Source organism: Penaeus vannamei, chromosome 27, assembly GCF_042767895.1.
Source record: "Penaeus vannamei isolate JL-2024 chromosome 27, ASM4276789v1, whole genome shotgun sequence".
NCBI classification, from domain to species: domain Eukaryota; kingdom Metazoa; phylum Arthropoda; class Malacostraca; order Decapoda; family Penaeidae; genus Penaeus; species Penaeus vannamei.
In genome coordinates, this window is record NC_091575.1 from 24,658,828 (window position 1) to 24,673,695 (window position 14,868).

General features: G+C 41.1%; 2 protein-coding genes across 5 annotated transcripts in view; both read left to right on the top strand.

Annotated features, from left to right (window-relative positions):
• Positions 1 to 5,369, top strand: part of LOC113814923 (probable cytochrome P450 49a1) — a 13,235-nt gene extending 7,866 nt beyond the window's left edge. For both annotated transcript variants that reach the window (XM_070141046.1, XM_070141045.1), the window contains exons 5-11: positions 10 to 203; positions 434 to 644; positions 1,111 to 1,276; positions 2,230 to 2,340; positions 3,343 to 3,462; positions 3,970 to 4,362; positions 5,135 to 5,369. In XM_070141046.1, coding sequence (XP_069997147.1) covers positions 10 to 203; positions 434 to 644; positions 1,111 to 1,276; positions 2,230 to 2,340; positions 3,343 to 3,462; positions 3,970 to 4,362; positions 5,135 to 5,260 — 1,321 coding nt within the window. In that variant the 3' untranslated portion in view covers positions 5,261 to 5,369. The remainder of the gene's footprint in view (positions 1 to 9; positions 204 to 433; positions 645 to 1,110; positions 1,277 to 2,229; positions 2,341 to 3,342; positions 3,463 to 3,969; positions 4,363 to 5,134) is intronic.
• Positions 5,370 to 9,642: 4,273 nt separating this feature from the next.
• Positions 9,643 to 12,515, top strand: LOC113814918 (probable G-protein coupled receptor No18). Of its 3 annotated transcripts, XM_027366994.2 has the most exons (3): positions 9,643 to 9,787; positions 9,901 to 10,130; positions 10,764 to 12,515. In XM_027366994.2, exon 3 carries the CDS (start codon positions 10,886 to 10,888, stop codon positions 12,080 to 12,082), a length of 1,197 nt encoding a protein of 398 aa, XP_027222795.2. In that variant the 5' UTR covers positions 9,643 to 9,787; positions 9,901 to 10,130; positions 10,764 to 10,885; the 3' UTR covers positions 12,083 to 12,515. The 3 variants fall into 3 exon arrangements, with proteins under 3 accessions (XP_027222795.2, XP_027222797.2, XP_069997171.1); XM_027366996.2 differs by lacking the exon at positions 9,901 to 10,130 and having other exon boundaries at positions 9,651 to 9,787; XM_070141070.1 differs by having other exon boundaries at positions 9,676 to 10,130.
• Positions 12,516 to 14,868: the final 2,353 nt, after the last annotated feature.

Here is a 14,868-nt window from a genome sequence, read left to right on the forward strand (position 1 = left end):
CGTCCTCAGCAACGGGGAGGAATGGAAGCGCCTGCGGGTCTGCGTGCACAGTCTCCTGCGGCGGGAGTTGGTGCAGAGCTACAAGGCGGCGCAGGCGGGCGTGGCGAAGGACCTGGCGACTGCTCTGGACGCCGCGAAGGGACGCCATCCGGAGGGAGTGGTGCCTGACCTCCTCAACTTGCTGTTTCGATACACGTTGGAAGGTGAGGAGAAGGAGAGGTCGTCGATGTTGTGTGTTTTTTTTAAGGTTCTTGGTTTTGTTTTTTCATTTATTTGGTTATTTTGGATGGAGGAGTGTTGTATGGATGCTTGTGAGGTACGATAAGTCATGGCTTGATTGCTTGTTTTTTTATTAGATTACTGTGCTTATGGGTGGAACGCTCACGAAATACATGGTTATGACAAATTTCTTTCTCCCTCTCGTTCCCTGCAGCCGTGGGCGTCGTAAGCCTGGGAACGCGTCTTGGGTGCCTCGACGCCGCCCACACCACCACCCACGCCCACACCCGCGCCCAGGACATCATCGCAGCCAACGAAGAGACCCTGGCCGTCATGGGGGCGTCGCTCTTCAGCCCGCCCTTGTACCGGGTCCTGCCCACCCGCGCCTACAAGACCCTCTCCCGGGCTCAGCTCACCATCGCCCGGTAAGGAACTAGGCCTATAGAAGCAAAGTCTATACAAGGACTTATATAGACCTTGGTAAGGAGTGACGTTTCCAGTTCCTGTTGTGTTTTTGTAGATCATATATTAGGAAAGTATGCTATATTATCATTATATTAGTGCTTTAGGAATTATGTTAATACAATATTAGGAAAATAAAAGGAGAGAGGCACTGTTTTAGGAAAATAAAAAGAGTGAGACTATATTTGGAAAATAAAGGAGAGAGGCACTGTATTAGGAAACTAAAAAGAGAAAGGCACTATATTTGGAAAATAAAAGGAGGGAATACAGCACATTAAAATACATACATACCATACTGACTTTTTTTTAAAGATATCAGGCCACTACTAAACTCCTTAAGACCACCTTTATATCGAGACCACCAAGCCAGATATTCCTTCACCCAACCATACCCCAACACCCTCCCCCTCCCTCCCCCCTATTCCCCAGCGTGGTGGAGGAGCAGCTTCGGAGGAGGAGGAAGGAACACGCACAGGATCCCGGGGCCTTCAAGGAGCAGCATCCCTTCCTCAGTTCTCTCCTCGAGCGGCAGGACATCGCTCCCACGGACGTCTTCCTGCTCGTCCTCGAGGTGTTCCAAGGAGGCATCGACGCGGTGGGTGATGAAGATGATTTGTAGGCTTTTTTTGTGTGTCTCTTCTCTTTTTCTGTCTGTTTTTCATTTTTGTTATCATTGTTTATTTATTCTGGGAGAGGAGGGGGGTGTTGTATGTCTTTTCTTTTTAAATGTTTTAATTATTTTTATTAATTTTTATGTCAAATTTTCATTATTTTTATCGTTATTATCATTTATTTATTTATTTCAGGTTGTGAGTCTTCTATTTTTCTCTCTCTCTATTTTTTTCTCTTTAAATTCGTGTGTTTTCCCACTCCTCTTCGTCTTATTCCTCTTTTTTCATTACAATTCCGTTTCCTTCTCGCACTTTTTTGTTCGTCCTCGAAGTCTTCCAAACAGGAAATAGATTGGTAGGTCATTCCTGTATAGTATGATTCATGTATTGGTAATTCTATATTTTTTTATTTTTCATTTTTCGGACTCATTTTTGTTGTCGTTTTTTCTCTTTTCTTTTCATCATTTTTCTTCTTCATTCTTCTTCTCTTCCTCCTCCTCCTCCTCCTTTTCTTTTTCCTTTCTTCCCTCCCGTCCTCCACCTCCTTTTCTTCTTCTTCTTCCGCCTCCTCCTTCTCCGTCTTCTTTTTCTTCTTCTTCTTCTTCTTCTTCTTCTTCTTCTTCTTCTTCTTCTTCTTCTTCTTCTTCTTCTTCTTCTTCTTCTTCTTCTTCTTCTCCTCCTCCTCCTCCTCCTCCTCCTCCTCCTCCTCCTCCAGAAAAATAACAACCCAACACAATAACAGCAAAACACAAGAACAAAACAAACAAACCACAAAACAACAACAAAAAAGAACAAGCAAACCACGAAACATCAAAAAAAACAAAAAACAACAAAAACACAAAAAGACAACAAGAAACAAATCAACAAAGCCAGACAACAACCACCCCCCCCCAAGCCCACCCCCGACGTCCCCAGTGACCTTTCCTCCCTCCTGCAGACGGCGACGACGCTGGCCTTCTGTCTCCACTACCTCTCGAGGGAGAAGGAGCCGCAGGAGACGCTCTTTGAGGAGGTGAAGGACGTCGAGCCCGCGACACACACGCTGCAGGTGAGAGAGAGGGAAGGGTGGGGGTTGGAGGGGTGGGAGGAAGGGTGGTGGGTGGGGGGAAGGGTAGGTGGGGAGGGAGGGGTAGGTGGGGAGGGAGGGTGGGGTCGGGGTGGGGGGAGGGGTGGGGGAGGGAGTAGGTGGGAAGGAGTGGAGTGGAGGGAGAGTGGGGAGATGATGGGTGGGAGAGGGATGGGAGTGGAAGGAGAGTGGGGAGGGAGGGGAGGGTAGGGGTGGGGGTGTGGGTGAGGGGAAGGGTAGGTGGGGAGGGAGTGGGTGGGAAGGAGTGGAGTGGAGGGAGGGAGGAATGGGGAGAGGATGGGGGGGAGGGAGTGGGTGGGGAGAGTGGAAGGAGGGAAGGAAGGGTGTGGGGAAGGGAAGGTAGTGGAGGGAGGGTGGGGAGGGATGGGATGGGAGACGGAGGGTGGGTGGAGTAAAGATACGAAGGGAGAATGGAGGGGGGAGTGGGCAGAGGTGGGGAGGGAAGGAGGGAGTGGGGAGGGGGTAGAGAAAAAGGTGGAAGGAGGAGGAAAGGGAAGGAGCGAAAGACAGGTGGGAGGAAGGGAAGGAGGGGGGGAGGAAGAGAAGGGAGAATGGGAAAAAGGGAGGGAGGGAGAGAGGAAGAGAAGGGAGGATGGGAGAAAGGGAGGGAGGGAGAGAAGAAGAAAGGGGAGGATGGGATAAAGGGAGAGAAGGTGGGGGGGAGAATAGGAGGGGGGTTGCAGAGATCGAGTTCTAGTACGAGATTGACAAGTAGAGTGAGAGAGATAGAGTGAGAAAGAGAAGGAGAAAAAGAAAGAGGGAGGGAGGGAGACAGACAGACAGATAGACAGAGACAAAGAGCAACATGGAGACATCGAGAACGAAGAACAAGAAATAATAATAATAATAATAATAATAAAGAAATACCCCCCAAATAAAACAAAAGATAGGTAAATAAAGAAAAGAAAGAAAACGCCAAATAACTTAAAAACCAGCGTCCCCTTTTCTCCCCCTCCCCCCCAGGGTCTGCCGTACCTGCGCGCGGTGGTGCAAGAGGCGATGCGTCTTCGTCCTTCTGCTGGGGGGCGCACCAGGTTCATCCACGAAGACGGGGTGTTCAGCGGCTTCCACGTGCCTGCCGGGGTGAGTCGGGGGCGCCTGGGTGCGTGTGTGTGAGGGCGTGAGGGCGTGAGTACTTGAGGGCCGTGCATACGCACATACGCGTGGATGTGTGGATGTAAACGTGTCTCGCTTACAATCGTTTTCACTACACGTACACGCTAATATGCTGAGTGATGCTCATACACTCACTACACCCACTCATTCACTCTGTCTTTCTAATTTTTTCTATCTATCTATCGAACACGCACACGCACGCCCGCACGCACACGTACGCCTGCACACGCACACGTACGCCCGCACACGCACACGTACGCCCGCACGCACACGCACACTCACACGCAGACACACACACACATACACTCTCTCTCTCTATATATATATGTATATATATATTTTTATTATTATTATTATTATTATTATTATTATTAATCTTCTCTTATTCCCGTCTAAGACTTTTGTTTTTCGTCTACTTCCAATTCCTTCTCGTCTTTATCCTTTCTTCATCGTCTTCTCCTCCTCCCACCCCAGACCTGCGTGAGTTCCCCGCCCGTGATCGCCTGCCATGACCCGGCGGTGTTTCCTCAGCCGCACCAGTTCCGCCCCGACAGGTGGCTCTCTCGGACCAGAGCCCAGCCCACGGGAGGAGGGTCGACTACGCCCACGCCCAAGGTAGGAGGGTCGACCACGGCCACGGGGATAGGATCCACCACGCCCACGGGAGGAGGTTCGACTACGCCCACGGGGATAGGGTCGACCACTCCCACGGGAATAGGATCGACCACGCCCACGGGGATAGGATCGACCACGCCCACAGAGGAGACGAGGATCCACCCGTACACCATCGTGCCCTTTGGCCACGGGGCGCGGATGTGCCCGGGGCGGAGGGTGGCCGAGCAGGAGATCTACCTCGCCCTCATCCAGGTCAGTGGGAAGCCGCGCGTTCTGAGGAGGTTTTTTATTTTTATTTCTGTGTTTGTGGGTGTGTGGGTTTGTTTGTGATTGTTTGTGTGGGTTTGTTTACTTGTCTGTGATTGTGTGTGTGTGGATGTGTGTGTGCGTGCGTGTGTGTGTGTATGTGTGTGTGTGTGTATGTGTGTGTGTGTGGGTGTGTGTGTGTGTGTGTGTGTGTGTGTGTGTGTGTGTGTGTGTGTGTGTGTGTGTGTGTGTGTGTGTGTGTGTGTGTTTTGTGTGTGTGTGTGTGTGTGTGTGTGTGTGTGTTTGCGTGTGTTTGTATGTATGCATTCATTTATTTATGAACAAACACAGGCACCTAATCAGGAACGTGTAAAGTAAAACGAAATATCTCCACAAAGTGAGCGGAATAAGAACGTATCTCTCGTGTTCGAAACGTTACGTCCTCACCTTGTCAGTATTGCGTCAGGATTTCATTGTATCTACAGCACGTACGCATCTTTTGTGTGCACGTTGCTTTGTTTGTGTTTGTGCGTCCGTATGTATGTGTGTATGTTTTAGTGTGTCAGTTCATTACTGTCATTGTGTCTTATTATGTGCATAACAATATTTTAATGAAATATGTCATCATTACCGCGAGTTAATTAAGATAAAATAAACAAAAACGGCAACACTGTAAAAAAAAAAAAAAACATCCGATTTCAGCCACGTTTCCCTTCCCGGGTTTAGAGAAAATATAAATTCCAATCTGTCGTATTTTATTCTAACTTCTCCTTCGCAGGTGGTCAAAGCCTTCAGGATGGAGTGTGTAGGATCACCTGAAGGCCCCGGAGAACCCGTAGGACAGGTGCTGAGACTCAACATGATGCCCGACGCCCCGATCGCCATCAAGTTCACGCGCAGGTGATGCCATAGAAAACGGAGTGGAACGTGGAGTGTTGAGTGGCATAGAAAACGGAGAATATCGAGATTCTGATTTTTTTTTACCTTTGTTGTTGTTGTTGTTGTTGTTATTATTATTATTATTATTATTATTATTATTATTATTATTATTATTATTATTATTATTATTATTATTATTATTATTATTATTATTATTATTATTATTATTGCTATTATTATTATTATTGCTATTTGTATTATTATTATTATTATTATTATTATTATTATTATTATTATTAATGATATCATTAATATTATTATCAATAGTTATTAAAATAATAATGATAAAACTGATTATAATCATTATTATTGTTGTTAATGTCGTTAATGTTATTGTTATTATTTGTTATTATTATTATTATCATTATTATTATTATTATTATTATTATTATTATTATTATTATTATTATTATTATTATTATTGTGCGTGTTGCCTTATGTATGAAGTGATGGAGAATAAAGATATATATATGTATGCGTGTTTTTGTTTTGCCTTTTGATTAGGCGATGATTCGTAAACACTGTATCTATTTGTAAGCGTTTCGTCCTTATTATTTTGTCAGTGTTTATTCTATGTTTCTTGATTTAGTGTATTTCTTCACATTTAATCATATATTTATTTAGGATATCCATTCGTCCTCTTACGCTATAAACGTATAAAAAATCAAAATCGTTATACCAGTCATATGTGAGAAAAAAAAATCTTGATGTCAAAGTAAAGGTCGATAATATAAGATAATCTATTTGAAAAAATAACACAATTTGAATCAGTAGGACAATCATTAATATTGAAAGCTAACCCATGTATACAGAATCTTATTTACTCATTTTAACTAATGTGTTAGATATCATAGGATAATACAGCTGATTATGTATATTTATAAAATTACACATAAGGAACTCCTATGTAAAATTAGCGTCGATTTTTTTTTACTTTACCATTCACATATCCCCATTATTCTTTTGTTTATTTCATATATAAATAATGAATAAGTAAATGAATGAAAAATGAATAGCTTAAGTGAAGTAGATGTAAAGTTATATCTTGCTTATTCATTCTCTTCAACTTTTCCATTTTTTTTTCACTAGGCACGTATCCCCTCAGGCCAGGAATGGTGAAACTGATGCTAGTAATAGGGATTATGATGATAATAATGGTAGTATGATGATAAAGATAACTATGATGAGAATGAGTAATATGATGATGTTAATGATAATAGTAATATGATGATAATGGTAACGGTGATGACAATAATGATGTTAGTACTGTGATGATGATAATGAAAAGAGTAATATGATGATGATAGTAATGATAGTACTATGATGATATAACGATAGTGATATAATGATAATGCTTATAGTGGTATGATGTAATGATAGTAATTCGATGATAATAACAATTCTCTCTCTGTCTGTCTGTCTGTCTCTCTCTCTCTCTCTCTCTCTCTCTCTCTCTCTCTCTCTCTCTCTCTCTCTCTCTCTCTCTCTCTCTCTCTCTTTCTCTCTCTATCCATCCCTCTCTCTCTCTCTTTCTCAGTGAGTTTGTATGTCTATAAACGTGCGTCTATGCGCAAGTATATATACTGTGTCTGTTTGTGTGTTTGTTTGTGTGTGTGGATGCGTGTGTGTATGTGAATTATTGTTATATATATATGTATATATATATATATATATATATATATATATATATATATATATATACATATATATACATATACATACATACACACACATATGTATATGTGTGTGTGTGTGTGTGTGTGTGTGTGTGTATGTGTGTGCGTGTCTGTGACGAGAGAAAAGCAACATGAGTACATGGCTGGCAATCCATGCTAATGAAACGCAACAATCAACATTTCCCATGAAACAAATCAGTCATTTCAACCATCGCAGAACCCTCACATCACAGAACATTCCAGCATAACCCTCATCTTCACGAGAGGCTTCCTATGTGGCCATGTTGCGGGACGGAAGACCTTTTAAGGCCACCGAAATGTCAGACTCAATTGCTCAGACTCGTGTTGTTAAAAGATTGATCACACGAACCTTATGGAGAACTAGAGTATTGCTTCAGTTTTTTTTTTTTATGAATTCATGGTTATTTGAGATGAACTAAAGTATTGCTTCATTTTTTTTTAATGAATTCATGTTTATTTATTTTAGATGAACTAAAGTATTGCTTCAGTATTTTTTTTTATGAATTCATGTTTATTTGAGATGAGCTAGAGTATTGCTTGTTTTTTTTTATGAATTCATGTTTATTTATTTTAGATGAACTAAAGTATTGCTTCAGTTTTTTTTTTTCTTTTAATGAATTCATGTTTATTTGAGATGAACTAAAGTATTGCTTCAGTTTTTTTTTCTTTTCTTTTTTTAATGAATTCATGTTTGTTTGAGATGAACTACAGTATTGCTTCAGTTTTTTTTATGAATTCATGTTTATTTGAGATGAACTAAAGTATTACTTGTTTTTTTTATGAATTCATGTTTATTTGAGATGAACTAAAGTATTACTTGTTTTTTTTTTGTGAATTCATGTTTATTTGAGATGAACTAAAGTATTGCTTCAGTTTTTTATGAATTCATGTTTATTTGAGATGAACTAAAGTATTACTTGTTTTTTTTTGTGAATTCATGTTTATTTGAGATGAACTAAAGTATTGCTTCAGTTTTTTATGAATTCATGTTTATTTGAAATGAACTAAAGTATTGCTTTTTTTTTTTTTTTTTTTTTTTTTTAATGAATTCATGTTTATTTGAGATGAACTGTATTGCTTCATCTTTTTTTTTTAATGAATTCATGTTTATATATTCATTTATTTTACGGCTAAAGTCTCGTTAAGGGTGTTGGAGGTATTCACTTGTCAATCATTCTCGTCCATGTGGGAGATAGAGAGAAACTGCGGGATACTTGTTCGATTTGAGGTCAAGGAGACGTACGCAGAGAAGAATTTTTTTATTTGGAAGAAAAATCGTTTATTTAGAGTAGGCAGATCACTCTCGTCCGCCCCCTCTTTGAATCTTTTTTTGTGGTGTGTGTATGTGTGTGTGTGTATATCTATCTATCTATCTATGATGTGCGTGTGTGTGTGCGTGTGTGTATGCTTTTTTTTGTGTGTGTATGTCTGCGTGTGTGTGTGTTTGTGTGTGTGAGTGTGTGAGTGTGAGTGTGAGTGTGAGTGTGAGTGTGTGTGTGTGTGTGTGTGTGTGTATGTGTGTGAACGTATTTGTGTTTGTGTGTGTATGCGTGCGTGTGTGTGTGTGTGTGTGTGTATGCGTGCGTGCGTGTGTGTGTGTGTATGTATGCGTGCGTGTGTGCATGTGTGTGTGTGTGAGTGTGTGTGTGTGCGTGCGTGTGTGCGTGTGTACATGTGTGTGTGTGCGTGCGTGTGTGTATGTGTGTGTGCGTGTTTGCGTGCGTGTGTGTGGTTATGTGTGTGTATGTATGCATGAAACCATATGAATAAGACTGAATATCTCAACAGAGCCAGAAATGCGCCTGACGTGTTCCGACCAAAACCTTCATCACAAATGCATGATGTACGTGTATGAAGACGCACTCGAAACACGTCAAATACGCCTCTTGCTCTGCGGAGATTGCGCTTTCTTTCATGTTCTTTTTTTTCTACATATGCCGCAATGAACACTGCTCAAATGTTTATATGCACACGCAAACACACACAGACACACACAGACACACACACACACACACACACACATACACACACACACACACACACACACACACACACACATATATATATATATATATATATATATATATATATATACATATACATATATATATGCATACATATAAATATATATATATATATATATATATATATATACATATATATATATATATATATATATATATATATATATATATATATATATATATATATATATATATATAGATATATATATAGTTATAAATATATATATATATATATATATATACATATATATATATATGTTTATATATATATATATATATATATATATATATATATATATATATATATATATATAGAGAGAGAGAGAGAGAGAGAGAGAGAGAGAGAGAGAGGTATATATAGGTATATATATAGGTATATATATATATATATATATATATATATATATATATATTTTTTTTTTTTTTTTTTTTTTTTTTTTTTTTCTTATATACGTGTGTATGTGTGTATGTAAATACGCGTGTTGATGCTGATTATTTGCATCCATGTTTGAAATGCAACACTCGTCATGTAACGTGTTCAGTTACATGGTAATTTGGGAAAAAAAACTTTGGAGCGGAAATCCTCCAGATAAGCGGCGCGGCTCCGGCGGCCACCTGCCTCCAGATAGTGTACGTTCGAGTTGCAGAGGAAACGCTGTCCAGTCTAGCTTTCCGTGGCCTCGAGACTGCAATGTGTCTCGTGCGTGCGAGGAGTGGCGACTGTGGAACGTTCGTAAAGAGATTGTATATCTACACCGGCCATAACAACAGGTTCATTGGCCATTTTTACGAGAGAGAGTGAGAACGGGGGTATTTCTGCAACATATGCCGGGAAAGCTGTGTTGTTGTTTTATATGTATGTTAATACAGCTGATTTATTCTAGAATGATGGACGTGCAGAACAGGGAGTCGCCGACGTAGAGTAGAGTGTGTGTGAATAACGAATATGAGCAAGCTGACTCGGTGAGACTAATGCTTCACTGTTCTTCAAAGGACTTGGCGGATACAATACGTTCTGGATAACACTGTGATCTGTTATTTTGTCACAGAAAGACTATTCATCACGTACTGAAAGAAATGGATGAAAAATAGGACGATTTCTTTATACTGACGTGTAAGTGTTTATAGTATGTGTGTTATATGTTTTTGGTGGATGTATACAAAAACAATCAAGAAATCACATGAGAATATGTACAGCCTGTATCACTTTTCGTGGAATTGTTTTGATAATAATTTAGGATCATAAACTTCTGATTAATGAAAACATTAGTCATTCATATTCTTTGTGCCTCTTGTTTATCACTTACAAGAAGTACAAACAATGCAGTTACTAAATGGTTGCAAAGGAGGACATTCATCAAAAAACTAAAGTCAAATGTAATATTGCTTTTTGTTTGTTATTTCTGCTTTCCCAATCTTCTGGCACATGCTGCTAGAAAGGCAATTCAGCGTCATACGAAACCATCTCAGAAGGAAATTCAAAGTCCCAACCCAGACGCTTTTATTAATATTGACAGTGTGCAAGAGGCATGTCAATTTTAGATAGATTCGAAAAAGAAAATCTGAAAGCAAAACAAACAGGCAAACAGAATGAAAGGCACTTCCGTAGCAAAAGGGCATATATAACTTTTATATTCATATTAATCTCAACTGAATTATGATTATTCATTTCTTAGGATATCGTTGCTGAATGGAAATCACAAGTTAATTAAAATGACGTGAATAAACACCACTTTTCTCTTCCCAGACCGAGCTCTGCGAGAACACGTACCTGAGCGCCGGCACAGGATGAGGGTATAAGGTCAGAGGTTCAAGTCAGCGGCTTCGTGGGGAGCCCGGAGTCAGCCAGGGTCAGCTTTCGTCAGCGGGATGACGGTGTCGAGTCCGGCCGAGAACCAGAGCGCCCCCGCGCCGCCCGGATGGGCCTTCGACGTGTCCCGGTCGGGCGGAGGCTTCGTGCTGGCCGACCTGGAGATCGAGATGCCGGTGTGGGAGTTCGTCCTCTCGGTGGTCCTCCTCAGCACCATCACCGTCTTCACCATCGTCGGCAACGCCCTCGTCATCCTGTCCGTGTTCTCGTACCGGCCGCTGCGCATCGTACAGAACTTCTTCATCGCGTCGCTGGCCGTGGCCGACCTGACGGTGGCCGTGTTCGTGCTGCCTCTCGGCGCCGCCTACACCATCCTCGGCAAGTGGATCTTCGGCCTCCACCTCTGCAGGTTCTGGCTCACCATCGACATCCTGTGCTGCACGGCCTCCATCCTCAACCTGTGCGCCATCGCGCTCGACCGCTACTGGGCAATCAGCGACGCCATTAACTACGCGCAGAAGCGCACCCGCAGGCGCGTGCTGGTCATGATCGGCCTCGTGTGGGCCATCAGCGTGGTCATCTGCCTGCCGCCGTTGTTCGGCTGGAACGACTGGGCCGAGCTCTTCTCGCGCGACACGCCCTGCGCGCCCACCAAGCAGAAGGGCTACGTCGTCTTCTCCTCCGTCGGCTCCTTCTACTGCCCGCTCCTCATCATGGCCGTCCTCAACGTCAAGATCTTCCGCTCCATCCGCAGCAGGCTCCGGAAGCGCGCCTCGAGGCACAGCCAAGTGCTCGACCTCGGCAACATCCGGTTCTCGCGGATCGACCATCTCTCGACGTACACGGTGCCCACGCCGACCCGCCCCGCCTCCAACGGGACGCACGCGGGCCGCCCGGACGACGACGCGCTGCAGAACGGCGGCGCCAAGAGGAACGACCTCACGCTCCCCGACGACGACAACGGGATCCAGCAGGTGATCCGGAGGACGCGGAAGATCTCCCTGTCGAAGGAGCGCCGCGCCGCCCGCACGCTGGGCATCATCATGGGCGCCTTCGTGGTGTGCTGGCTGCCCTTCTTCCTCATGTACGTGATCCTGCCCTTCTGCCGGACGTGCGCGCCCCCGAGCCCCAGGCTCATCAACTTCATCATCTGGCTCGGCTACATCAACTCCGCCCTCAACCCCGTCATCTACACCTTCTTCAACCAGGACTTCTCGAAGGCCATCGCCAAGATCCTGAGGCGACCCGGGAAGTGAACGGCCGAACGAGGGAACGGCCGAACGGGGGAATGGGTGAACGGCCGAACGAGGGAACGGCCGAACGGGGGAATGGGTGAACGGCCGAACGAGGGAACGGCCGAACGGGGGAATGGGTGAACGGCCGAACTTTGAAACGTGTCAACGGACGAACGGTTGGACTTTTGAACGTGTCAGCGGGTGAATGAACGATCAATTGAATCTAACGGGTGTTTCGATCATCCAAAGCCTGTGATTATCAGAGATTATCAGAAGCCTGTGTCGGGTAATTCACAAGACCAGAAATGAGTGATTAACCGGACTGACGAAGGAACTGAGACTCCGGGAGAAATAATTGATTATATTTTGACATTGTGATTAAGGTGATTCTGCTGTGGCGCGTGAGATGGACTTTTTTTTCGTTCTGATGATAAATAAATATTAAGATATAAAATAGTGTATTTTTATAGATATCCGAAAACAAACATAGACATACGAGGAGAGATAGATAAGCAGATAGATAGATGGAGACTCGTAAGTTGATAGCTAAGTGAAGAGATAGATGGAGACTAATAGATAAACACATAGATAGCTGGAGACAAACAGATATTGTAGATATACAGGAAGAGACAGACAGACAGAGATTGACTGATAAACAGACAGAGATAGATGGATAGATAAATGATGATGATAATAATGATAATAATAATTGCATTGATAATGATAATTATAACACTAATAATAATAACCGTGATAAAGATTGTAATGATAACAATACAAATGAAAATAAGAAAATACAAATGATTATCATAATAACAATAAAGATGTGATAGTGATAATAATGATGTTAATGATAATGATGATGATGAATATAGTTATAATGATAATAATGATAATAGTAATGAAAATGATAATAATAATGATAATAATAATAATGATATTGATAATACAAATAACAGTGATGATAACGATGGTGAGAAAGATGGTGATGATGATACTAATACAAAAATAACAATACTGATAACAATGATAATCATCCTCACAATGATAGTGACACCAACAACATATTTCCACATAAAATAAAATAGAAAGAAAGTAAGAAAGAAGAACACAAAATACAAGAAAAAAAATATCGTACCATTTCCTACCTACCTAAACAACCCTGTTTTCGTGAAGCGCCAATTAACTATTACGAATGGTTGGTGGTTTATGGCCGTGCGACACCTACCATCTTGAGTAAGTCTTGTGGTTCGAAGACGTTACATATCTTGGAAAAGGGATGTCTTTTTTTCCGTCTCAAGAACTTTTAGAAGAGCGTTGGTTGTAAGGAAACCGTAATAAAAAGAAGAAAAAAACGTTTGGTAGTATGGAAACCGCAATAAAAAGAAAAAATAAAGCTATTAGTAGTATGGAAACCGTAATAATAATAATAATAATAATAATAATAATAATAATAATAATAATAATAATAAACGGCTGGTAATATGGAAACCGTAATAAAAAGAAAAAAATGTAAAATGGTTGGTAGTATGGAAACCGTAATAAAAAACTATGTAAACTATAAATTTGAGCTTATGTATAATGGTTAGATAAAAAAATGATTAATATGATATATCTTTTTTCATTTGAATGCTACGAAAGAAGAAGAAAAAAGTCAGAAATATAGGGTACTCTGTAATCTGAAAAAAACACGAAAAGAATAGATTTGAAATAATCTATAAGAATAATATGAAAAATAATAAATCCCCCTTTCATTTAAAATGCTACGGAAGTTAAAAAATAAACAAATAAATAGAAACAGATAGATAAAAAATAAAAATTGTATAAGGGTAAGATAAAAATGATTAAAAAAACATCCCTTTTTCATTTAAAATGCTACGGAGAAAGAAAGTCGTTAGTAGCGTGGGGAACTCTGTAATGTAAACAAATGAAAAATGTAAATCTGAACTTTCGTATAAGGGTAGGATCGACAATGAATTATAAGACAGTCCGGTATTATTTGAAATGCAACGAAAAGGAAAACAAGAGTCGTTTGTTGTACCGGGAGTTCTGAAATAAAAAAGGAAATTTGAAATCACATATAAGGATAACATAAAGCATAATGACAAGAAATGCCAGATTTTTTATTTTAGAATATCAGGCAAACAAAAGCAATAAAATCGTTAGTATCATGAAAATACAAATATGAACTTACAATGGTAAAAAAAAAAAGATTTCTTTCAAAATGCTAGAAAAACAAGAAACAAAAAAATGTCACAGAACAATTACAAATGTCACAAAACCGCAAACATCCCACAGAAAAAAAACTATGAACAATAACAACAATAACAGTAATGCAAATTGCAACAATCAACCAGCCATCAATCAGTCAAATCAGAGAATCACTCGACAGGCAACACCGCAAGTCGACGTCGAAACCGTGAGCGTGTTGCAGAATCCAGCCTCCCATCGATAGGTTGCAAGGAACTGGATCTGCATTGCTTTCAACATCTGCAGAAGTTTCCTTGGAGTGAGAGGAAATTCAGATGCGAGAGGATATGTTTGCTGAGCGCCGAGTGCAGTGTCTTTTTTTTTTTAATTTAAGATAAACATCCTACTTTTTGAAGGCGTGAAATGTACCCAGCTGTTGCAATCTATCTGTAGTTATTTTATCACTTTGTTGTTATAGCCGCACGCTGTGTCCGAATCCGGAGTCACACACACACACACACACACACACACACACACGCACACACACACACACACACACACACACACACACACTGTAAGAGCCCAAATGTTGGGTCCTACAAGAATTTGGTAGATGG

What these genes read in the sequence shown, in the direction of transcription:
- LOC113814918 (XM_027366994.2), top strand. Translation starts at nt 10,886, where the DNA reads ATGACGGTGTCGAGTCCGGCCGAGAACCAGAGCGCCCCCGCGCCGCCC.